The 26,136-nt window shown below is 48.0% G+C and overlaps 1 protein-coding gene across 10 annotated transcripts; it reads left to right on the top strand.

Moving 5' to 3' along the window:
- Nucleotides 1-481: 481 nt before the first annotated feature.
- Nucleotides 482-26,136, top strand: kn (EBF transcription factor knot). Of its 10 annotated transcripts, none has more exons than XM_033378531.1 (12): nt 482-905; nt 4,617-4,834; nt 4,906-4,961; nt 11,290-11,363; nt 12,829-12,897; nt 22,927-23,008; nt 23,092-23,272; nt 23,466-23,747; nt 23,840-23,987; nt 24,062-24,354; nt 24,845-25,294; nt 25,619-26,136. In XM_033378531.1, exons 1-11 carry the CDS (start codon nt 730-732, stop codon nt 24,982-24,984), a joined length of 1,719 nt encoding a protein of 572 aa, XP_033234422.1. In that variant the 5' UTR covers nt 482-729; the 3' UTR covers nt 24,985-25,294; nt 25,619-26,136. The 10 variants fall into 10 exon arrangements, with proteins under 10 accessions (XP_033234422.1, XP_002138365.1, XP_033234421.1 ...); XM_033378530.1 differs by having other exon boundaries at nt 635-905; nt 24,065-24,354; XM_033378528.1 differs by lacking the exon at nt 482-905 and adding an exon at nt 2,087-2,422 and having other exon boundaries at nt 23,092-23,209.

Below are 26,136 nucleotides of genomic sequence, written 5' to 3'. Positions count from 1 at the left end.
TTCTGCTGCCACCGCTGCTGGTGCTGCTGGTGCTGCGCAGAGCAACGCAGTCTCGCAAGCATCGCTGGCAGTCGCTGTGGACTGGACGAGGATTCAGTTGGGGTTTAACAGTCACTCGGGACGGTAGCGCGCGCCGCTTAAAACTTGTTGCGAGACCAATTCCTCCGAAAATCCCAAATTCTCTGCGGTGCATTGGCAGCCCACACATACATATACATACACACCCACAGAAGTATATGCACACCCACACTCAGTCGGTGCTGGATTTGGATTTAGTGCGTGTTCGTTCGCGTTCGTTCTCGTTCTCGTTCTGTGCTGTGATAGAGTGGGAGAGAACTCCCATTGATTGACATCTCCAGAGACACATCTCCATCCCAGAGAGCAGATCCAATCCCCAATCGAATCCAACGGCGGATCCAGTCCCCAATCGAAAGGAGAGGAAGGAAGTTCAGTGCAGTGCAGATCCCAATTCCCAATTGAAAGCAACGAAGCAGAAGAGCCACCAAAACGGCCGCCACAATTGCCAGTGCCTCAGCAGCCGCCGCAGCTGGAGCCGTGCCCCTACCGTACGCCGATCTCCACCAGCATCCGCATCCGCATCCACACCATTCGCACCACCACTTTGCTAGCACAGCTCCCCTGACCAGCACCGATAGCTTCAAGCTGCGTTCCGAGGAACCGGTGCCGGGCTTCAGCTCGGCCTCCCCCTGGCCCACGCTCGAGCTGGGGATGGAGTGGGGACGCAAGCTCTACCCTACCGCCGGGCCCCGGTCCGCCGGGGGCCTCATGTTCGGCCTGCCGCCCTCCGCCGCCGACATGAACCAGCCGCGGGGGCCCATGACCTCCCTCAAGGAGGAGCCGCTGGGCGGACGCTGGGCCATGCAGCCAGTCGTCGATCAGACCAAGTAAGTGAATGAAGGAAAAAAACGTGACCAGAGACCCATCCAAAAACAAAATGTGAATCGAAGTGAAACAGAAACTGTGATCGTTCAAGTGTTGGGAATGTGGCATGCCACAAAGATTCAAGATTCAAATGATTATTGCTGGAAATTGTGATACAGAATCGCCCCCAAGATTATTATGTGGAAATTAACGAAAGAACTACTCGTATTTATTCTAGAAAATTTATTCCATAATTTATTCGATGGAATAGCAGAGATTATTCCATAAATTTTAAAAACAAATGGTGGAAATTCCAATTAGTTTAAAAAACGAATAGGCGTGAACTTTCACCTGCAAAAGTTAATTCCTGAGATCAATATAGTAGAATCTGCTGTGAATTTATCATTCTAATAAAATTTATGAAAGTTTCCCTTGATTAATTCTTGATTTGTGCACAATTCTAAAATTCAATTAAAATGCATTCAAGCTCCAGCCGGACCCTGTCTCCCCCTATCCTATCAACTCCTTTCCTCCAATCCCCGCTCTAATCTCTCCGCTTATCGCTAACCAATAATCTCCAACGCAGAAGGGCAACAATGTTGCAGCAACAAACGTTGACAAGGAGAAGTCTCCAAAACAAAAAAAGCGTTTGTTTACTTTTGGCCAAAAGCCGGCAACAGTGGCGGCGGCATCGTGTGTCCGAGCAATATTAGGGGCCCCCTTGGGGGTGCGATTCATCCGTGCGGGAGGTGGGGTATTTTTATGGCCTTCCCCCGCACCCGAAGCTAAGCAGATGAACCACCAAAAAGAACAGACTCACTCGAAAACTCTCACTCAAAGCTGTTTTTGGGCTTACGCACTTTTTCTGCGACGCTTGACTTCTGATGGGGGGAGCGCGAGTGGGAGTGGGAGTCTGAGTGGGGGTGGTAGCGGTAGCGGGAGGATGCGACCCGCTCCCGCTCCCGTTCAGCTTTGTGGGCTTTTTGTGTGTGTCTGTGAGAGCACGTCTCAAAGGGATGTTTGTACTCCCCTTGTTGCTGTTTCCTTGGCTTTCGCTTTCGCTTTAGTCTTGGGCATTGCCCTTGCCTTCTTCTCAATGAATTGCCTTTGAAGAAGTGGCAGCCAGTGGCTCTCTCTCTCGCAAATCCGGCGGGTGGGGGGTTCCGCTTGGTGGCTGAAAGAGCTTTTCCTTTCGTTTGGGGCTCCTGGCCCTGTTTGTTCAGTTGCGTTTGAGATGTTTCTGGCGTGAGATGTTCGCGCCGAGAAGAAGTGCGCGAGTTGCCCAAATCGAAAGCGAGATGACAGCGGGCTTTGGCCATTCAGCGGCGGCAAATCAACAATCGCACACGCACACACACACGCACATCCAACACAATCACACGCAAAATCACAATCACACTCTCAATCACAATCAAAGTCAGAGTCTGAATCAGAATCAGACGCTGCAGCGAGCCGCAGACAATCTTAACCTCCATCTTAATCAGGATCATAATCACAATCAAACGCAAAACAATCCAAAAACAATGCGCTGTGAAACGAGGTAAAGAGTGTGGAAGAAAGGAGAGAAAGAGTGCCATATAATCCATTGAATACCCACTAATTCCCAGTTCAAATACCCCCAAAACTTACCCCTTTCAAGCAGCGAATAATTTGCAACTTTTTGATTACATTCAGCATTTATTTTGGGGCACAAATAAATCTCACAGCCTCCGATAATTGTTCAGTGTGTGTTCAATGTTGTTTTGCGGCACAGCCAATACCATTTATTGTTGCACTTATCTGTCCATCTGGCTGTGCCACAAACAATGTGGGGCTGCTCGTAAATCAAGAACATATTTTTCGGAAATTTATTTCAACAAAGATTGTGCAGAAGCCCAAGAAACAAGAAACAAGAGTGCCAGATTGCAGTTGCAGCCACGCAGTCAAGGACCCATAAAGTGTCCTTAAACGTGTCCCCAATGCAGGAGTGGGGGGCCAAATAAAGTTGCATGAGTGTGTGTGTGTGTGGAAAGCAGCCCGGCAATAGACAAAACGTGACCAAGACAAGTACTAGTACCCCACCCCCCTGGATGGTCACCTGGGCATCGATTTGCGACAATTAAATGTTGGCATAATAAAATCAACAGCAAAACGGCCACAAAAATGCCATTTCTATACCCCGCCCCCCTCTCTGTGGCACGCAAATTGGCGGCAAGTGCAAACAAAGCGAGCTGGCAAACTGCCGCAGAACGATTTTCCACAATTTCCCGCAGTCAACCGAGCTGAAAAGTCAACAGCAGCAGCGGCAGCGTACCAAAAAAAAAAAAAGAAAGCCATTCAGGAAGGCAGGAGGAAGGCAGGCGCTGGAGGTACAAGTTTTTTATTTGCCAGGATGTACTCGGCATTATTCTGCTGTTCACTTTTCGAACATTCCACTCCATGCTGCCATAACAATAACCTTTCACCAGAATGTAACATGTCTGGCAGTTGCTCCCAGGCAGAGGTGTAGTAGCTCCTCTGCCCCATCCCCCATCCCCCCATCCTCGCATTGAACTCCCATTGCCAAGTTTTTGATATTCATTTGATATCCGCCCTTCGCTTGAATCAACTGAACCGCAAATTGTGTTGTTTGTTAAGGAAATTTAGATATATTTCGAATGAAACGAGTGAAATATGGAACAGAAGAAACATTGGGATATCATAGGATTGTGGGCCTTTCAGGGATTAAGGGGGTTACCCCTGGATTCTGAAAGAATCGGCTGCCAATTCAATTAAATTTTAACCTCTCCCCAATCATATCTTTAGAGAACTATGGGATATAAATCCTATATCCATTCGACAATAAAATTGTCAATCGATTCCTTGGGGGCTCTCATTCCTCACCGATTCTCTCGAAATTCTCCATTTGAATGATTTGTCGGGCTGGGCGGGGGTGGGGGGGGTTGGGGGTTAGCCGCTATCATTAGCTGATGGCTGGCATTATCCTTTGGCAAATGTGTATATAATTGCAGGACCCCCGAGTCGGCGGACATGCGGCGCTGCTCCTTGACATTGCCTGAGCAAATAGCAGGGGGAAAAAAGTTGTACTGAAAATATATACAGAAAATCTGATAAAATCAGCATTTTCTAAATTAAATTGTTCGTTATGCATACGGGCCAAGGATCACGAAAAGGCGCTGGCGCTGGCACAGGGGTGGCACGACCAGGTAGGACCCTATCCCCGGGCACTGGCACTGTCCTGTAATTGTCCGCTGACAGGCGGACAAGAGAGAGAGCCAGTCTGACATTTAGCATACAGATATACATAGATGTGTGTGTGTGTGTGTGGGGGGGAGGTCCTGAACAAGGACAAGCCTTTATTCCGTCCACGTGTCCGGATAATTACCCAGTGTCTGCTTGGCCCACATAAGCAACGCAGGACTTGGAGTATATCAAATGCTGAAGTGGCCGAGAGCAGGGTCCTGGGTTGAGCAGGGTCCTGGGCCATACGTCAGGATTATTGTGTCACGTTGATGTTGCTTATGCGCTTTTAATGATAGTTGTCACTAGGACCACTAGAACTTATTATCCTTTCTGCTGGACAAAGGACTGGCTGCTGTTAATTGAGTCGCCGTTGCCCCGTGGTCGCCCCCTCTTGCACCAATTAGAGGCCTCTTTAGGCCTCCCCCGTCTATGTTTACCCAACTAATGGCATAATTACTGTCCGACTTGCAAGACTTTGACTAATTTCCTTTTTGTTGTACTGTTTTTTGCAGCCTGGGCATTGGCCGCGCCCACTTTGAGAAGCAGCCGCCCAGCAATTTACGTAAATCGAACTTCTTTCACTTTGTGATCGCCCTGTACGATCGGGCCGGCCAGCCCATCGAGATCGAGCGCACGGCCTTCATTGGGTTCATCGAGAAGGACTCGGAATCGGATGCCACCAAAACCAACAACGGGATACAATATCGCCTGCAGTTGCTCTATGCGAATGGTGGGTCTACAGAGGGGGATTGGTCGTTAATAATGATATTCTATATGGTTTTTTGTTGCTGATATTTGCAGGCGCCCGCCAGGAGCAGGACATATTCGTGAGGCTGATCGATTCCGTGACCAAGCAGGTGAGTCCATTGATTGAAGAGGGGACCTCCAAAGAGCTCTTTTGCAATGCATTCGATTGGCAAAGGCCACTCAAGTAAATGAACAACTGAGTAATGGAAAGCCAAGCTATGAAAAACTAATTCCTTCCACTTGGCTGCCTGGCTCTCCGGGACGAGGGCTTCCCTTGTTTGTTTTGCTGATTCGAGCATAAGTTGCATTCGAAATTGATTGTCATGGCTAATTAAGTGTGTCCTGGCGTGTCCTGGTGTGTCCTATGGTGTGCCAATAAATTGAGTCGTCCAACGAGCAATTCATTCACACTCCTGCCCCTGAAAGGGGTGTATCTGTAGCGTATTTGTACTCTCCCCCCCCGCGCTAACGAGAATGGAGAATGGAGAATCGAGAATAACGAGGGAACATCTACTCGAGAGAGAGAGAGAAACCCGGTCCTTGCTAATGCGCCACTCTGTTGTGGGTGCGTGCGTGTCCTTAGCTGCAGGCACACACCGCCAATGGCCCTGAATGCTGCACCATATGTCCGCTTTTGTAGGCCTAATGTCCTGGCCTTTCTTTTCGCTGCCTTTTCCTTGCCTTTTTCAAGGGCAATTAATTTCTCGAGTGACAAATTTTTATAGACGTTTCAGTCCACTTTTTTCCATTAGATGCCATTCCCCCCTTTATCACACCGCCCCCCCACCCCCCTGTAGTCCATGGGTTTCCCTTCTTCGATATCTCTATTTTCCTCTGTTTTGTGGGCGTTTCTTGCCCGTTTAGCCCGTTCGCATCAGAAACGAGCGCACCATAAATTTCTCCACAAATTATCGACAGCAGCGACATCGCCCCCTTTCGGCCCGCCCCCCTCCTCCTCCTCCTCCTCCTCCCTGGCGAGAAATCCATTTGTGCGAATGAAATTTAATCGCAAAATATTTGGCTCTGACAAACCCCCTCCCCACCCCACCCCAAAAAGAAACCAAGAACTTTCCGTAGAGTTAAGCGATAAGAAATCGCTCTTTAAACGATATTGCGTACTTGTATGGGAATTCCACAGCAATTAAGCCTTATCGCCATTCAATGTTATTATTATTATATTTATAAAAATGCGTAATTAATAATAGCCTAATGGGTCTTTGAGGGGACATTATGATTTCCTGGTTCTACGACTAGACTCCCAAATGGCATATATCCGACCGATAAATTCCAGATTTTGTACGTTTTTTACTAAAAATAAAATATTTTTAATATATGTATATCCGATGCACTTGAATTGCCCATTTCCGTTTGATTTGTCAAGTCTTTGCCGTGTGGGACGGCAGCTACCCCTAATTCTGGATGAATCCCAATCCGCCGAATGCTCACATCGCCTGTCGGAACGAGTTTGTTGCTGGCTGGGAAATGGGCAATCATTTGATCGGATTAGGCGGGTTCCCGGGATGGGTTTTATTTTTCGTCGCGTGCCGGGAGCGGTGGCCGCCTTATCGTCTTGTCGCGTAACAGGTAAGGCGGCCGGATAAGCGGGTGTTATCAGTGTGGATCAGCAGTGTTGGGGGGGAGTGATGTTGTAACCTGAAGCTGAAACTGTAGCACTGAGAATACGATTACGAGGCGGCATTGTCTCAGCCGACGAGGCAGGACAATTGTCAACTGTCACGTGGCCAACCCTTCGGTGGATATGCGCGCTGATGGCATCTGCCCGCTGCTCCACCCCTTTCGTAGGCAGGGGCAGGGGGAGGGGGGGCAGGCAAATGTAGCAAATCATGGCCATAATCATAATTACATTCGATCAGATAACGGTGCAAACAGTTCGAACAGGAGGCGTCGCAATTGCAATTTGAGCTAACGATGAGAGGAACAGGGAACGGGGAACGGGGAACAGGGAACACGGACCATTGACTATGCGGACCGCGGACCAGGAACCACGGAATCGCTTCATTTGCGATCATATTTCATTTTCATCCGACCAGGGAGCCGGAAGCAGGGGTTGGCGGGGTGTACGGGACCAGCATGAAACAAAGGCCCAGAGTGGCCAGAAATCCTTTTTACCCGTTTTTGTGTTTTTGCCAAAATTGCGCTTATCGCGATTTACACGCATTATGACGATGCGATACATGGGCCCGAAAAGCGCAGCGAAATTCTAAACCAAATCAAAGAGAGAGAGGGAGAGAGAGAAGCAAGAGATTAATGCACTCCGATAAGCCACTCAGTTGGCCAGAGAGAGAGAAAGCCGTAGATTTTGATGCCCTACAAGATCCATCGTGTCTATGTCGATGGCAGCAATGGCTATATATTATATAGAGTTCCGATTTGGGATCAATAATTATGGCTTTGGTCGACAGAATACTTACATTTTTCACACAGAGCACCCAACCGTTGCCCAACCGTTGCTCAGCCGCTCGAAGAGCGAATGCAAAGAGCAGCAGAGAGCAAAAGGGACAATATACACTCATCATTCACTGCCAAACAATACTGCTGTCCTGCTCTCGCTGGCGAGCTCTGCTGTCTGCCTACTTTTCGCGTGTTAATTAAGCGATAAAATTAATTTGTGTGTCAACACTTAAAAGCAGAGAGAATCATTTTCGATTAATAACACATTTCACATTCTCTTCTCCGCTCGTTTTATTGCAAATTGTTATTGTTGTTGCCGGTGGCGCTGCCGGCGCTGGCTGGTCGCTCAATAAATTCAACAGATTGCGCGAAAAATCTCCACATTTGCATCTCCACACACACACACACACACACACCGTTGTGGATAGGCAGGGGCAGTGGCAGAGGAGAGAGTGAGAACTCATGTGTGCGCGTGTGAGAGGAGCCATTTGCCTGCCGATTTGCCTGTCTCGCTTCGGCTCACTCTCTGTCCCTTTCCCACTCGCTCGCACTGCTGGCAATGCGATTAAAAATGCTTTCACGGCAAGTGCATTTCTGCGGTCGCCGGCGCCAAGTGGCGGAAGGGAGGGGAGTGGTCCGCCATATCGCCCTCATTATGCGAAATGTGAAATGCATGCGGAATGGAATCCTCTTTGCAATTCTTGCGGCTCCCTCAGGGGACAACCCGAGACGCCAGAGGTGTCGTGTAATGTGTGGAATGTGCAATGGCCACCCCTTTACCACCCATTTACCTGTGTTTTTCTTATAGAGCATATTTCTGAATTTATTTGGGGATCTTTTCTTGTCTTTCTGTCAAATAGCTGTATTTGTTCCTTCTCCTGCATTAAACTTTCATCGCATTCTGTCAATATATGGCAGCAAAAGTAAGGTTAGGTCATGATTTATTTAATTGGAATCCTCTTTTCCAGCTGTGACACATTCCTTTGTGCTTTCATAACATTTTCAACATTACGTACAATTCTTATCCAGGGTCTCCCCGAAAATTATGTAAATTTCTTGGGCAGGAGGCAGGACCAAAAAAAGGGTTCTGCCCGTGTGTACATTCACATAAAGGATGCACGGGAGGGTCCTTGCAACAGTCACCTCCTTTACTTCCGCCTGCCCTTCACTTCCCCTGTTTTTTCGGCTGCCGGCAATTTATGCGTTCCGCTGATAAATGAAGCTTTAATAAATTAAGAGCTACCCTCGATAGGTTTTTTTTTTAATTTTATTTTTATTCTTTTTTGTGTCCTGTTTTTGTTTTTGCACACGGTCTTTTGTGCGCGATAATTTATCTTGTTTGGCGAGATTTTTATTTGGCCCGTTAAATATGCAACATGCAGCATGCAGCATGCACCGTGCAGCATGCATCGCTCGGCGTCCCAGCTCAACATCGCTCCACATTCAGAATGCGTGAATAATGCAAGGGATGTCGATTTATTTTATTCCAAAAGCGATAATAACAATGTGCAAAAAATGCAAAAAACTGTATCTTCTTCCGTGGAGTTTTGATGGAAAATCGTTTAAATTTTAAAAGCCGCTTCTGTTTTCATCCTGTTCGGCCCCCCGCCCGTCCTTTGGCTGCCTGTCCTGTCATCACTTCATCACTCGCTTTTTTTCCCCCGGAATTTTGTTGTTTTTGCTGTCTTTCCGTTGGTCTGTTGTCCTCTTTTTTTTTGGTCCTGGCTCCTGCTCTGCCGCCGACTCCTGGTCTTTGTCGTGTTGATAAATCGTAGTTTAAACGCTTTTACTCCAGTTTTAGTGGCTTTCGTTTAGTTTGCCGTTTTTTTTATTTAGATGAGCCATTTAGCCTCCGATTTCCACCAGGACCCGTCCTGCGAAGAAAGAGCCAACTAATTGTTTGTTTCTGCATCCCCGGCACAAGGATGATTGATGAGGATCTCTGGTTTACCCACAGTTTAGTTTCTTGTTGTTTTTTTTTTGTGGCAAATTCCATGTTAGAGCTTGTTCCAGGAGCTTCCCAAAACTATATATAGTTCCGATCCTATCTCAAACTCGCATTAAATCCCAAATAAACAGGTGACAAATACAACAGAAAAATGCAAAGTTTATGTCCTGCCAGCAGAGGGGAAAAAAAACATTGAAAATCCATTAGACTTGGCTCCGAAAGGGGATAAAAAAAGGACCATATACCATCCAGGTCCTGGGCCTATAATTAGTGGACGGAGTAGAGGGCTTCAACCCGTAAGTCTGGCACGATATCCCACACAGATTGGACATTGAGCCGGGCTATCGAGAGCTGTCCGGCCGCTGATCCTTTACACACAGGTTGCACCGGGGGGGGGCGGGGAGGGCGAAGTTATTAACCTGACAAACGGGATAATAAGGGATGATCATAACTTTTACATGCGCGCCCAGCAGGGGGGCAGGACGAAGGACGAAGGGCCTGGGTGGTTTGCCTTCCGAAAGGGGGTGACAAAACTGCTGCCGCTGCTGGTTGCATTAAAATTAATTTCTGATTATCTATTTGGCTGGGCACACACACACACAGCTTCCTGGCTTCCTGCCCTCCTGCCCTCCAGCTCCTGCTCATCCTCAGTTTTAGTTTTTGGCTTCGAGGAGAACAAATGCACATATGTTGGGTGGGAAAGCACTCGTCCTTGACGCTGGGTGGCAAGTGGCAGCATTCTTCCCTGCGTTTTTGTGTACCCAGTAGTCCTTTGAAGACGAGGGTATATTATTTTCAGGCAGCACAACTCTTCTAACCTTGAGATCAAGGGATCAAGCCCCTTCTGTAGGGCTCTTCGTGGGATCAAATAATCCACAGATCTACCAGAAAACATTCCCTCGGGGATTGATCTAAAACCAGAGTAGATATATTTTATATTATCCCAAATACTGGGTATCTTTTCGTCCTCACACACTCAACAAAAAATTCGTACTTTGTTTTTTTTGGTTTTAATTTTTTGGTGGATGAACACACGGTTCAGGTTTTCCTAGGATACATTCGGTTATTATTATTACTTTTGCGTGTATCTCGGGCGTACTGCCACCGAGTGATGAATGATCCCCCTCCCCTCCCCCTTCAGGCGGCCCAGAAAGCCACCCCCCGTCGCCGGATCTCGCACCCATATGCCGTGTTTTCTCTCCCAACTAATTCATCGGATGAGTGTTGGATTACGGTTACGAGGATGAGGATGAGTGCAACCCGCTTTAATCATTTTTAAATTAGAGAACTATGCGCCTTTTTGTTGTGCCTTTGAGCCCACCTCCCACCCATCACCCCTCCCTTGAGCCGTCGTTTGTTTATCTATTTGTTCGAGAGGTTTTTCCACCAGCTCCTTTGTCCAAAGGAAATTGCAGCAGATTGGCCAACGTTGCACTTGCGGTTCTCTCTCTCTTCCACATGGCATGATTTCGGGTCTGCCACTGACACTGACACCCCCTGATCCCCTCCCACCCCTGCCACCCCACACACACAAATAAAACAACAACAAAAAACAACAAACAAACAAACATTTCGAGTGGAGTTTTCTTTGGGCAAATACAAATACCACCAACCACTACCAGATATCCTCGTATCCTGGCAGAGAGGTAAAAATTGTGGACATTGTCAATATTTGCATGGTGTGTCCCATATGTCGATTTCAGCCAGGCTCGAGAGCCTCTATCCTCGAGCCTCTAGTTGGCTCTGCAATTAGCATTTATGTGTGTTTGCCTTTGGCCCAAATGATAGCCGATGGGGGAGGGGAGGGCACTGGTGTCGATAGCTGGGCGGGGGGGTTAATAACGGGGTCACATTTTGGGGATTACCCACGAAAGAAAACAAGGAAAGGCGACCACAAAAGATATCATGGCTAAGGGGTTCCTTAAGCCCAAGATAAAGATATTCTCATCCATCTTAGGGGAGGATCTTCTAGCACATATTCAAGTATCTATTGTTCAAACATTTTATTCTTAAAAATCTTTCTTTAAATCGTTTCCCTCCTTACCAATTTCTTTATCATATTCCCATTCTAATTGCAGGCCATCATCTATGAGGGTCAGGACAAGAATCCAGAGATGTGTCGGGTCCTGTTGACGCACGAAGTCATGTGCAGGTGAGAGTCCTTTGCCACCTTTATTATCCATCTATAAGACTCAGAGCCACCCCACCTCGGACCCTTGTAATCCACACCTTTTGATTCTGATTTGAGAAATCGAAATCTCAATTCTCGCGGGCATTCGGCCGGAGCTTCTCCCTGGAGCTTTCTCGTCGCGTCTCTTTCCCCTCTCCCCTGGAGAGCCACTCAAATTATAGACTTTCTCTGAAATTCTCATTCGGTTTTTGTTTTGTTTTTCGCACATTTTTGGCGTGATTTTCTTTGCGGGTTTTCTTGGGCTTTAATTTTTTTGATTTTTGAGCTTCCGATTCCTCGAGTCCTTTCTTTTTATTTTCATGCTCAAACGCACGCGAACTGAAACGTGTAAATGGTTGACTGCCTCACCCACCCAACCACCCAACCACCCAACCACCCACTTCTCCACCTCCCCCCACCCCCGTTGGGGTGGTGTTTCACCCTTCTAGCAGCATCCTCTGACAGCTGAAGGTTGCGTAGGAAATAAAAGCGGCCCAGCAGACAAGAAAAAAGCAGGCGCAAAAAAAACCAGAGAGAAAACTGAGGGAAAGCCAAACAACAACAAAAATTACACAGCTTTAGCCAGTGCAATCCCCCCGCCCCACCTGCCGGCAGCCCCCCCGTCCACCGTACATCCTGCTGGCCGGCCATCTTTTATTATTTCGGATTGGCACCCAGTTTTTATGTTTGCGTAGCATTATCAAAAACAAGGGGACAACGCACACAACGCCAAAGACACACAGACACACAGACACGGCCCAGGGGTTGCAGACTCTCTCCCTTCCCCATGGTGGCACAGGGACGGAGGGGGGGTGGGGGGGAGAGATGGCGTCGTCTTCTTTATCGTTTTGGCTTTTCGCCCATTTCAGTCATCCATGTTTATGTTATATGCCCCGGCCAGTGCCAGAGCCCAGGCCAGGTCCAAGCCAAAAATGCCACCCCCCAAAAAGGATGACCCTCATCCAGCCGCCCCTTAAGGCCAGCCCAGCGGCTGTGCAGTCAAAAATTTACGCAGCCATTGAGCCCGATATAGATATACCCAGACATAGACACAGATATAGATATAAAGATATAGATATGCATGGATATATGTGAATATATATGTACGAATGAATGGAGAGCAATGACAAATGCCTGACCCCAAAAAAAGACAACAGTCGAGAGAGAGAGCGAGAGAGAGAGAGAGAGAGACATCTAACACACTTTCGAAAGCTGCGGGATTCGTAGGAAGAAGTGGGTTAAAGTGCATTAAAATATGGAGGATATGGGCGGGATATATCCTTAAAAAAAGAAATATAGATCGGCCTTCTTTTACTCTTTTATCTCATTATTCTAGTTCTAAATATCTTATATTTTCCCTGCATATCCCCTGAATATTAAATTAAAGTGAAATTAAAGCTGTTTTTATTGCCATATAAACTCATTTGTGATTTTTCTGCTTCCACAGCCGCTGCTGTGATAAGAAGAGCTGTGGCAACCGCAACGAGACGCCATCGGACCCCGTCATTATTGATCGGTAAGTAGCCATAGTTCATGTAGCCATCCTGCCATCCAGGACCGGCTCTGGCTCCAGCTCCTCTGCCACACAAAAGATGACATTTTAAGCTGCTTTTCATCATCGTCGCTGGCTCTTTTTATTTTTGTCAGCCCTGTTTTGTGAGAGCCCCAGCCAGAGCCAGAGCCAGAGCTCTGTGCATGCGTATCGTTGATTTATTGGCATTATTATCAACTGCAATATAAAACATGATGCGGCAGACATGCAAAGGGAGAGAGAAAGGGGAAGGGGTATGGGGTAGGGGGACAGGAGCTGGAGTTGCCCCTGGAATGGAAATGTGGCTGCAGCAGCCCAGAGTCAAAGGAGCCCAGAGACCCAAACAAACAAAAATTCATCAAAATGTGAAGAGCAAATTCTATTTTCATAAATTTGTAAATTGAGACGAGTTCGCGGCAATCCGACACCCCCCTTTCGAGGCACTTCCCTGCCGATGGAACGGCATGCCACCCAAGTGCCACCCACCCTCAAGTGGCTGTCGCGTGTCAGGCGAATTATGTTAATTGCATGCACATCCTTGCGGCAGCCACGCCTCCTGCCTGGGAGTGCGTCGCCTCTAATTGGCTTCGGAAATATTGTTATTGGAAAGGAAATTAGGAAAAACCAAAATGTACAACAAATTGTTATGGGAACTTGTGATTAAACAGAAGGAGGGGCCACAGAAGGAAGGCCTATAGATCTATAGCTTTTCTTACGAATAAAACAGTTCAAATATGTATCTGCATTCATTCACATCGTATCTTTCCAGTCCGGTAATTAAACGTGCTCCTAAAACGAACCCCATTGATTGCGAGTGGAATTATCTTGCCCCTTCATTGGGCATCGCAGCCCCCTTTGCCCTAGCCGCCTCACCTCATTGAGTTGTTAAGCAATTTTCCAGCGGGTCCCCAGGCCCCATTAAAGTGCACCACACCTTATGCAGATGATAAACATCTCGATCGATCTCCCTAACCATCGGTTCGTGTGATTCCATGTAAAGAGGACGCGACGGGCATCCTTGGTGGTCTGTCCTCCGGCGATGGGTGTCCAAAAGTATTTGCCTAAAGGGCACATTTGAGTACCTCCACTACCCCTCCCCCTCCCCAGTTGACAGATCTTGAGGACTGCCCAGAGAGATGTTCTCCGAACCGAGACGAGATGCCAGCTCGAGTTGGGCACGAGAGTCTGCTTAATGATTCTATTATTAATGTGGCTAGCAAAAGTGTCTAGGACCGGCTACTGGTTGGCCGGCAATCAGGCCATAATTGGTGTCATAATTAAATTTAATTGATTGCCTCCCCGGACCCCGCCTCCCTTCCCCTACCTCTCGAGTACGAGTATCAGTTTGCAAATTAGGAAATGGCCAGCCCAAGTGGAAGCTGCAGAAAAACCAAACCGAACTCGAGCCAACAAAAACTCTTGCTTCACAGACACCGAGATACTCGGATACTGCGAGACTGAGATATTGAGATACATAGATACGAGTAGAAGTGATCTCGGCGAGATCAGAGATCGCTTATGATCTTGTTAAAATTGCTTTGCGTGGCAACGTGTGCTCCAGAATGGAGCCAAATGCCAATGTCATCCGTTGGAATAACAGTTACACTCACAACTGAGCCACCGCTGGGCCCACTAGATCGGATCAGATAGGACCGGACCGGACCGCACCGGACCGGACCGGGTCGGGTCTCTCCTCCACGTGCCCAGGTGCGACACTTTGCGCTTGATATTTACGATTATTAATTCATTTATTCTCTATTTATTTGGCTTGTTAGCCGGCCTGAAGAGGCACATCAAATTGGTTAATCCCGCCAAGAGATGGCACCGTGAGGCTATAAGAAGAAAGAAAGGGCGATAGTGATTGGATTGAATCTTTAATGGGTGTTATAGATCTCCTCCATGTAATATATCTTGTTCCCATTCTTTCGTATATGATCTAAACCATCTCTTCTATAGAGTTTGCTCCATATTCATTGCCCTTTCGTGTCTTTCAAAGGCAGAATCCACATGTAGGTGGCAGATCTCTTTCCACAAACCACGTACCACGTGTCACGCTGCCATCTCTAGTACTCTCTCGCTGCACATGTCGCATTTGTCAGGTCGGGCTGTAACTTTTGTCGGCATTCCACAAGCCGGAGAGGAGGCTGAAACTGTGGCGGTGCCACAGGCTGCAGCAGGACACAGGCGCATATCAATCACTAGCTGAAAACACTCCCAGCTCCAATCAGCTTAAAAGGCGGCATGGATCAGTCAAACCAGCCATGAACCCCCTCTCAATCACCAAGCACCACTCACCACTCGCAGCTCCACTCCCCCACTCCCCATCGTGGGCCAGAGGCCCGCTCATTGATATGCCAGTAGATCATGCCGCCAGCAGAAAGACAAAGACTCCCGGATAATCTATGTGTTCGCAACTAAATTTTGCAAGGCCCCACAGGAGAGGAGTGGCAGAGGAGCAGCCGGAGTCGAAGGAGCGGAAGGGAGCTGCAGCAGAGCAGCAGCCTTAAAGCGCTAACTCTGCCGGAGGTCCAGCACATTTTGCCACTCAAGCAAGCGTTCACCTCGCACTGTCTCTATGTCTCTCTGTCCCGCTCCCGCTCCCGCTCGCTCTCCTGGTCTTCCCTCTTTGGGAAACTTTGTCAGCAGCGCGCAACAATTGGAACTGATTGAAAATTCCGCAACGGGGTAGCCGCCAGCGGGAAGGGCAGGGGCTTGCTGGGGACATGCTTGCATTTCAAAGTGGTTGACGAAAGCCAAAAACTGATACGATATGACAAGAGCAGCAACAGAAGCAGCAACAGCAGTAAGGAGGAGACGGGGAGGGCAGTCGCTGCTATCCAGTAGCAGTCGGACAACAGCACCGCAATTCCAACTTGGACTCGCTCTCTATGGCTGTCCCGCTCGCGCAAGCTCTCTTCCTGCTTCGTAACCGACGGCTGACTGACGTTCGAACGTGTGCCGTGAGAGTAGGGAGCAACTGAGACTGCAACTGCGACAGCGACTGCTTCTGCGACTTCACTGCTCTGTTCTCCTGAACTCTGCTCTGCTCTGCTCTGCTTGGAGATCTGCGCACATGTTTTATTGATGAATCTCTGTTATTCATGCAAGCGATCTGCGGATGGTGCAGGAGAAGGAGGTGGATGCTTTGGAGATGCCGAAATTGTGCACACAATGACCAGCGGCACAGTGGGCCAAATAAGTATTACAATTTTGTGACATTTTACATTTTTGTATGAGCTACAACTGATATTCCCGTATGTTAGTTTTCCTAGTGAAATTTTCGGTTATTATGTTTCATGTACTTGATTTCCTCCCACCCGTCCCACTGTGCAATAGATCGCCGTGGATTTGCAATTACCGAGGGCAGGTGAGGAGGAGGCTTGCTTTGTTTGCCGCTTTGTCTCGGTTGAGCTCTCTCCCTCTTTCGCTCTTCCGCACTTGCTCTCTTTCTGCTACCTCTTTTATTTATGATTTGCGAGGACGCACTCGCTCTCGAGCATTGTCTTCGCGTTTCGTTTTTGTTGTTGCTATCCCTATGTTGGTATGCACTTCGTGTGTGTTCCATAATTAAGTGAATTTAAAGCTCACTTCGGCGGTGGTCGGCAGCGATCTCGTACTTGGTCGTTGCTCTTGTTCTGCTTGTTGGCGAGTTATTCGTGTTGTTGGTTCTGCGACATGTTCCACGTTTTTGTCACACATTTTTGACGGGACGCAGACCGTGTGTTTCCCTCTCTGTTTTGTTCTGTGTTCGATTTGCTGGAAATCATTTTTTGTTTCGTTTTTTTTTGGGTTCTGCCTCACCATCTGGCGTATGCGTAATGACGTGAATGATATTGACAGGCATGCAATTGGCCTTGTTATCGGCGAGGGCCATTAAAATTGTTATCGCGTGACCGACGCCCGCGCTCGACTTTTTAATTTGAGTAAATTGTGTTCCCCCCACCCGCTATCGCACTCATCGCAATGAAAGAACAGCAACAGCCACTCAAACACCCATCTGCAGGGCCAAGCAAACTGTAACAGTACAGAAGTCGAGCTTTGTGCGCCGAAGCTTTTGATACTCTACGAGACAGATTGTGCAGAAGATCAAATCTCATAGGGCTTTCCAAATTAATTCCTACACACATACATACATATGTATGTATGTATGTATGTATGTATGTATGTGTTGTTCAAGTCGCAATACTCTCTGAAAGCGTATCAAAAACACAAAGAGCGAAAGGGAGACTGGCAAAAAGCTCTCAAGCGAACAATCGAAAATTTGCCACTCTTGCATTTATCTACGTCATTGGCATTTTCTTCGCTTTATTTCAATTTTCTATATTGTCCGCCATCGTCCACCAAATAAACTAAGTGCCAACTCCCCACCCGCCCACAACACGGCACACACCCACTCCCCCTGCCACCGCCCGTGCCCGCTGTACAACGAATAGAATTGACATTTTGTGGTGTCCAATATGCAAAAAACTCGCAGCGAAATTTTGTTAACACTGGAGGGCAGACAAAACGTTTCCACCAAAGCGTGCGCTCCTCTATGTACACACAGTACATATGTATATCCTGTCATTTAATATAGGAATAAATATATATTTAATAGCAGTAAATGGTATTTTCTTATAGGCATCCTTTTGCTAATCACAGCCATGTCCTGGCCCAATATTCCGGAACACGTCTGTGCCGGGCCTGGGCTGCGTGAGGCGAACAAATGTTTTGGCCCATGCCGTTCATTGCATGCCTTGATAATCGGGCAATCGCGCTAAAAATGATGACAAAACTGCTGCTAGTTGTTAGCTACAGTTTTTAATTTTCTAAATGCATTCCACCTGGCCGGGGGGAAGGGTGGCGATCCAGAGTGACTACAGAGTGGAGTCAGCCCCGTTTTGGCCTGGATGAGAGACGGGTGTGAGGTGGGGCACCGCCAGAGGACGTTTTGTCCTGCTCAAATATTCAAAGCGACGCAAAAAAAGGAGCAAACGAAGGAAGGGGCAGCATTTTGACGGCATTTGCGGTCGGTCGGTCAGCCATCGACAGTCGTGCGCCCGCCCCATGAAATATTGGGCAGACAGCGACCGGCAGGGGGAATCCCATAACAGTTAATTATCGATGGAGATGGTGGAAGCGTCTCATATTTCTGCATTTTTATCGCAGTCAGACAGCCCACATCCTCTGGAGATACAGATACTTATATATGTGTGTGCCTAGACCCTTGCGATTATCTTTGAAGTGGAAACAATTGAGTTTGAACTGCACTTGATTTGCACCTCGTAAATCAACGGAATTGGAATTGGAAATGGAAATGGAAGTGGAAATAGAAAATGGAATTCACATTGAATTTTTGCATTTCAAAGAACGCCTCGCCACGAAAATTTGCATATTCGTAGTCGACTGACTGTCTATTGAAATTGAATTATTAATGCAAATTTGCCACGCTTCACTCTTTCAATTGGCACGGACAATTTTTGGCAGGTACAATCGGGCCTGCCTCTCGGGAAATGCAGTTTATTAAATCATAAATACGTAGGTACATTTTCAAATGGTTCAACAAATTGCAACAAAGTTAACGAAATTTAAAGGAAGAGAGATTCAAATGGTTAGGAAATTCTAGAACTAGAGCTCTCGAACTCTGCCTCGAACCCTTGAACCCTCGAAATGAATTAACCATCTCGGATGATGTGCATAATTGAAGGAACCGCCAGGAGGACATATGGATTTAAAATTCACAGATCCTAACTATATGGAGTGCCCCCTGCCTGCCTTCCATCCCGCCACCCATTGTCATCATCTAGATACGTCGCCGTTTGGGTCTTTGTCTCAATTTGGGGATGTGCTCCTCTATGAGTGTGTGTGATTCCGTTAGCCATTTGCTTGGGCATTTACCCCCGTTGCATAATTAATGGTATTAAAAGCGTTAACTGACATTCAACACACACACACACACACGCAGAATAGTTGGCATAATTTGAGCATTTCAATGAGGTCGATAATTTGATGGTTCAAAGGTTACGGGTAACTGCTAACGAAATGGGGGAAAGCACACACACACACACACACACGCACACATCCACGCGTAGACAGCAGCCTTTTTAGCCGCAAAGATACATTTGTATTTGTATCTTTGTGCGTGCGTCTGCTGCTAGCTACTTTTATCGATGTCTGATATCCACGTGTCTGTGTGTGTGTCTGCGTGTGTACAAATATAATCAGTTTAAAGATGAAGAAATCCCAAAAACAACAAGCTGCTCTTTCTACCCCAAAACAACAACAACAGCAAAAGCAAGAACATTCGAAAGGTATTTCCCGGGTCCCAACGGCATGACATTGAATCCCAAAGCAACCCCAAAACAAAAACACACACAAACGCACAGAGGGAGAGAGAGAGGGAGAGGGAGAGAGAGAGAGAGCGGAGCTTCATTCACTGAAATGAAATGAACAAGTCGAGGCCGTTAAAAAAGCTCACTCATAAGAAAACCACTCAAGGCGGCCACTCACTTTCGCTCTCTGTGCTCTCCCGCTCGAAGCGAAAGTGTTTTCAACAAGTTCTCTTCCGGCAAAAAGGATAAAGCCAAGGCTGCAGACAGAACACAAAACAAACAAGCAACAAAGCCTCGAGAAGCAGTCGAGGAAGGACTTTCAACTCCAGTTCCACTCCCAACCCCACCGAAAAAGTCTATTATAATACAAAGAAAGCGGGCAAGAAGCCAAAGAAGATGTGAAAAAATAACACAGCTTGGAAGGGGGGTCTTTTTTTCGGGGGTGGGTGGCTTTGGCTGGAGAGGAGGGTGCTGCTGGGCTGCTGCTGGGGTGCTGCGAAGCGTGGAGCGTTAAGCCGAGAAAGAGCATAAATAAATAAAGCCCAAACAACAATAGAAAGCACCACCAGAAACAGCAACAAAAGCAGCAACAAAATGGAGACGGCCATGTTTTTGTGTGAATTTCTCTCGCTCTCTTCATTTGTGTGTGTGTGTGTTTTGGTGGAGAAAATGCCAAAAGGCATAGAAATGGCGCGAAAGTAAGTTTTCGCATTATTTTAGGCCTGCCGCCACCCCCCCACGGCTCATTCCGCCCACTCCTCCGCTCACCACCGCCCTCCTCCCCTGACTTTTTCCTAGCTTTGCTTCTTCTAACGAGTGCTCTTCCTCTTTGTCATTTCCATTGAGTTTATGCGACAATAAAGTTGAAAATTTTGAATATTATCGTTAGTGAAAAATTAGAGACAAGTTGCGGCACTCCCGCTTGACGCTTACCAGAGAGAGAGACAGAGAGAATAGATTTTGCTGGATACCCTTGAAGACGGTCCTTTAAGAATGCCCCGATAGGCGTATCCCTCTTGAATTTTAGATCCTTTAGGGTATCAAAGCTGTCGGCACCCAAAAGCTACCTTTTCCATTGTAGTTGTTGTTGTTGTTGCTGTTTGCCGGCGTGCGCCAAAAACGCTCTCGGCTCCTCACGGGCCTGTTCACGCTGTTGCCTGATAACATCGGCGACAACATCCGAGAGCCGCCAAAGAGCCAAGAGAGAGAGAGAAAGTGGGGAGACCAGCCAAGAGGAGGCAGGTAAAGCGATTTATGCTCTCTGGAAATTCATCATTAAATTTGTGCGAGTTTTTGTTGGCGATGCCAGAGCGATAAGGCCTCGTTGTTGTTTTTGCTGCTTCGCAAATTTACAGTTAATCGTTCCGCCCCCCCGCAGCCCCGCCTCACACCAGTGTTTGCCCCCTGGCCATAAAGAAAAGCCTTAACTTTTGGATAAAGATATTTCGAATTTATTTCAATTGTCTGTGCCTCGAATCCTGTGGATGGCATGGGGTGTGGGGCCCAAAAGGTTATCGGCTGTGAGATGGATTTGTGGGTGTTACGGGGACTATAAAGTTGGTCGAGATGGCAAATCATTAGAGTTTGCTTAGATAATGAAGCGAGGGGAGCAATTTTCAAAGGGTTACAACTAATTTTAGTAGATGGTGGAGCCTGAAGGATAAGAAGAAAAATTATTTCTAGTATTATTCCCTTCCTAAGAAAATCTGCCTCCCCTCTGCTCCCAGGCATTGATTCGGCAAATTTAAGGACTGTCCACCCACTTAAAAAGAAAGGAAAATCTCCACCCAATCGAATTTCTTCTCGCGAAGTCCCTCACCTCCAGATATGAATGACCAATTATGCACTTCGTTGGCTCTACGTGCCTGAGCTGCCAATAGACCCCGCCATAATAGAGCGGAACATCCCCATCGAAGCGCCATCGGGGGTGGCTGGTGGGTGGCTGGGGCTGCCCCCGAGGTGCGCCTCTGTCATGTGCGAGCATTTGATGATGCGTAGCTTTTCATTAAATGAAAATTTCGCGTTGCTGGCAAAACAAAGGACAAGGAAGAGGCCAAAAGAGCAAACTTTGTTGCCGCCGAAGGAAAGCAGCCCCAAGATGGAGGACACTTTGATTTATTGGCAGGACGCGACTGGAATTTTTAATTGCCCCCAAAGGGAGTGGGAGCCGAGCAGCAGGTCAGGGACTGGTACGAGTGGGATATTCGGGATCTCCAGTCAGAGTCTCAGACGCAACTGCAGCGGAAAACGAGTAGAAGACATATGCAAATGGATACCTCAAAGGATGGGGGTGGGGGGAGCGCACTGGCAATTTATGCGTCCTGTCAGGATATTTTGAAAACATTGTAATCCAAGCGTGAGAGGGGCACGGTGGTGCTGGTGGTGCCTGTTCCGAGAAAGTCAATTAGCTGCCCATAAAGATGCAGGGCGATGATGGGTGCTCGTCCTCGTCCTCCATCAAGTGAATGATCCTCCTCAATAGCCACTCGATACGTATTCAAATTTCATTGTTTTCCTCGCTGCAGTTGCATCTGTGAGCGTTTCCACGCTACGCTGTAACTCGATATTGCATCTGACAGATACATGGCTCGCCCTCTCGGGGGATGTGTGTCTGTGTTCTCCCAGTCTCACAGTCCTCATCGATTCTCTGGTCTGCACATCTGTTTCCCGACTTCGATGAACGCCACGCGCGGCCTTTAAGCTACAGAAATTATACGATTCTGATTCTTTATATACGAATTAGTATAAATTCGCTTATGATTCATTGGGGGGCTGTGTGAATGGAGTCTGGCCTTGGTTTGATTCATTTCCATTACTTTATTATCAGTTTGAAATTGAAATTCGTTTATTTTTGGGCATATAAAAATACATTTCTTATCGAATTTCGTGTTTGCTGAATGGTTTTTAATGGTCTGAGATAAGCTTGGCCCTCTATTCCCTCTAAAAATTCCCCCTGCGATCCTTGTCGACCCCCACCCACAGAGCCCGGACATATGCAGATGCCTCCCCGCTGGTTAACACCTCCTCCGCCCTCCCTGCTAATTTGTCCAATTTGTCGAGTGAGAAACAGCACGAAAAAAATGAGCGAAAAATATGATGAAAATTGGTGGGCCACCCGCTGATACGAAAAGGAAGGAAAATATTATTTGTGCAAATAAAATCAGTGGGGGAGAAGTGAGGGAAGGGAAGGGAAGGGATGGGATGGGCTGGACGATAGGGCCCTATCATGTCGCGCCGCCGGATGCATAAAAGTATTTTCGCCATTTAAATGCGCCACTCACGGGTGTCAATTTCCAACGGGGCACGGATCCCGGACTAGCCGCAGGACACTCGCCGGCTGTCGGCCCTGCAAGCCACTTATCGCATCCGCAGCCCCCGGGCATGGCATCGCATCGATTGGACAACAAGGGGCAACAAGGGGCACGGCACTCGAACTTGCCGCAGGGCCAACATCTGCTTGAAAAACGTGCAAGTGGCACTGGCAAGTGCGGCTGGGCAGGGGGGCAGGCAGCAAAAAGGCGAAACCCGTGATTAGCAGCTCATAAAGCCGCATCCGAAGCCGTCATAAAGAGACTTAATTTGAAGGCAGCACAGCAGCCCGATGAGTGGCAAAGGGGAGGGGAATACAGCAAAGAACAATCGTAGAAGCAGTGCCGAGTTTATTGACTAATTTTCCCCCCATGAAACTTTTCATTGCTTTCAGGTTCTTCCTGAAGTTCTTCTTGAAGTGCAACCAGAACTGCCTGAAAAACGCTGGCAACCCGCGGGACATGCGCAGATTCCAGGTGAGTGGCGATGCCTAACCAAGAATCGATGGTGATCGGTGCTAATCGGCGACTCTCTTCGCCCCCCTTCTCCCCTTTTGCAGGTGGTCATCTCCACACAGGTGGCCGTGGACGGACCCCTGCTGGCCATCTCCGACAACATGTTCGTGCACAACAACTCGAAGCACGGACGGAGGGCCAAGCGGCTGGACACCACGGAAGGTACAGGCAACACATCCCTGTCCATATCCGGTCACCCCCTAGCGCCCGACAGTACCTACGATGGTCTGTAGCAAAATTCCAATTATTCCAAACACTTTTTTCGTTTTACGTAGCCAGCCCCGCCACCCCTGCAATCCCCCCACCCCCCCGAAAGACATGCCCCCTTTTCATTTTGTTCGTAGCAATTGGCAGATCCAAGAGGCAGGCTTCTTTGGCGGCACCGTACTCATCTCGAAACCATTTGAATCCATTTCAGGTCTCTATCCGCCCCTGCCGGTGGCCACGCCCTGCATCAAGGCGATCTCCCCGAGCGAGGGCTGGACCACGGGCGGCGCCACAGTCATCATTGTGGGCGACAACTTCTTCGACGGCCTCCAGGTGGTCTTCGGGACGATGCTCGTGTGGAGCGAGCTGATTACCTCGCACGCCATCCGCGTCCAGACCCCGCCCAGGCATATACCCGGCGTCGTCGAGGTGACGCTCTCCTACAAGAGCAAGCAGTTCTGCAAGGGATCGCCCGGACGCTTCGTCTATGTCTGTAAGTGGTCGCCACCCTCCTCCTCCAGCCATCCCACGCTGACCTTCGCCTAGTCCATGCCTAACCTTTCGATCCCTTTCTCGCGCTCCAAGCAGCTCTCAACGAACCCACAATCGACTACGGATTCCAGCGCCTGCAGAAGCTCATTCCGCGCCACCCCGGCGATCCGGAGAAGCTGCAGAAGGAGATCATATTGAAGCGGGCCGCCGACCTGGTCGAGGCCCTCTACTCAATGCCCAGGTAAGACCATCTCTGCCCCGAGTCCCCCGTCCACAGCCTCTCACTCTCTCCCTCTCTGCACCCCTTGCGCGCAGCAGATCTCCGGGCGGCTCCACCGGATTCAACTCCTACGCCGGACAGCTGGCCGTCAGCGTCCAAGACGGCACCGGCCAGTGGACCGAGGACGACTACCAGCGCGCCCAGTCGAGCAGCGTGAGTCCCCGCGGCGGCTACTGCAGCAGCGCCTCCACCCCCCACAGCTCGGGCGGCTCCTACGGCGCCTCGGCCACCACAGCGGCGGTAGCAGCCACGGCCAATGGCTATGCGCCCACACCCAACATGGGCACCCTCTCCTCCTCGCCGGGCAGCGTCTTCAACTCCACGTCAAGTAAGTAGACCGCCTCCCCCGTATAACTAAGATCTGAAGGGTGAAGGGAAAACCATTTGTCAGTTCTACGGATAGTAGTAGGGAAAAGATCTAGACAGAAAAAAGAGACGAGAAGGTGTAGAAGGCCTGAAAGAAGATCTTGATTGAATGAAGCAAAGTACAGTATTGAGTGAGGATAACTCACAAAGGATGAAAGGGATATCTCCTATAACAATAGAGAAGACACAAAACAATGTTTCAGAAGAAGTTTTCATAGATATTCATAGGATGTTTCGATAGAACAGATCTTTGTATAGGCGGCCAGCCATTTCTCCTACGATCCATTATCGCTTCAGAGTCCCCAGAACTTTTCTTGAGTTGATTATATCTTTTCCGTTTGTATAAATCTCACATGAAGTCCACCCACTCCCCATCCCCATTCCCCCAAAAAAAAACAAAGTGAACAAAGTATGCTCAGCAAAAGTGCATTTTCCGCCATTAATTTCAACAGTGTCCGCCGTGTCGTCGACGTGGCATCAGGCGTTCGTGCAGCATCATCATGTGGCCGCCGCCCATCCGCACCACTATCCGCATCCCCACCAGCCGTGGCACAATCCGGCCGTGTCAGCAGCCACGGCGGCGGCCGTTTAAGGACCTGCAGGCAGCAGGAGCTCATCGAAGAGCCAATGGAGGCGTCCCGGCAGAAGGAGGAGCAGCTGGATTGGGAATGGGAATGGGCTGGAGTAACGACATTCTGTTGAAATTAAATGCTGCTGAAACACGCCCGCCCACACAGACACCAGCCCCCACCAACCCACCCACAGACAACACACAGCTGGGCAGACACCCACTCTTATCTATCGGCGAGGACGCCCCACAATCTGTGCCTGTGGCTGAGCACCGACAAAACTAAACACTTCCACCTACAAAAAAAAACACCACAGACAACACACGATTAACGGTATTTATAATTTTCATTATCCCAATATTTCTAACTATGATTAAGAACAAGAACCCCCAAAAATATTCTGATCTACTAAAAACGGTCTCTCTGGTGGGTCTTTAAGATGGGAAAGATCAACGTAGATAAGGAAAAGCTCTCATTTGTATATTAACTCTATTATAATTTCATTCATTTTAACGTTTGCCTAAAGATAGGAAACTTTCTTCTTAGGAAAATGCATTTCCCTTAACCTAAACGCAGACACAAACCATACATACATATGTACATCTTTGATAATTCCCAACTAATTGCAATTAAATTTTTGTATTCAACTATTTCTAGGAGTGAGCAGCCTGAGTTTCAATCCCTTCGCCCTGCCCACCTGCAACACCCAGGGCTACAGCACCAGCCAGCTGGTGACTTCAACCAAATAATATTACCACTAAATGAGGCTATTGGCAGGCCACCAATAATCCCCTCCCCCACCCCAACCAATCCGGAGTTCCAGATATCCGAAATAAGCAGAAGCTCGAAAGTGCAATAACCAGAAAATAGAGAATGGTTCCAAAATTCAAAAACCCTTTATCAATATAGTTGTATATTTTGTCGATTGATTCCCGTTTTTGATTGTGTTTGAATATGCCTCGGCAATAGATATAGATACATACTAGATACTTACATACATATATATAATACCATATCAGAGTAAAGGAAATACATATGAAATCCAGGGGGGTTGTCAAGGGCATATCATGCCAGGGGGGCCCCGAAATTTGATTAAACTCTATGTACATATATATACTATATAGCACACCTAAATGAAATATATCATAGCGATCGGATCTGTGAATAGGGGAAAT

Source organism: Drosophila pseudoobscura, chromosome 3 (genome assembly GCF_009870125.1).
Source record: "Drosophila pseudoobscura strain MV-25-SWS-2005 chromosome 3, UCI_Dpse_MV25, whole genome shotgun sequence".
NCBI lineage: Eukaryota > Metazoa > Arthropoda > Insecta > Diptera > Drosophilidae > Drosophila > Drosophila pseudoobscura.
This window is presented reverse-complemented; position numbering and strand designations above follow the sequence as displayed.

Bases quoted from the DNA above. Each gene is read 5' to 3' on its own strand.
- kn (XM_033378523.1), top strand. From the start codon at position 2,133: ATGTTCGCGCCGAGAAGAAGTGCGCGAGTTGCCCAAATCGAAAGCGAG. The intron at 4,962-11,289 runs GTGAGTCCATTG...TTCTAATTGCAG, and splicing joins TCGATTCCGTGACCAAGCAG to GCCATCATCTATGAGGGTCA. The intron at 12,898-22,926 runs GTAAGTAGCCAT...CATTGCTTTCAG, and splicing joins GACCCCGTCATTATTGATCG to GTTCTTCCTGAAGTTCTTCT.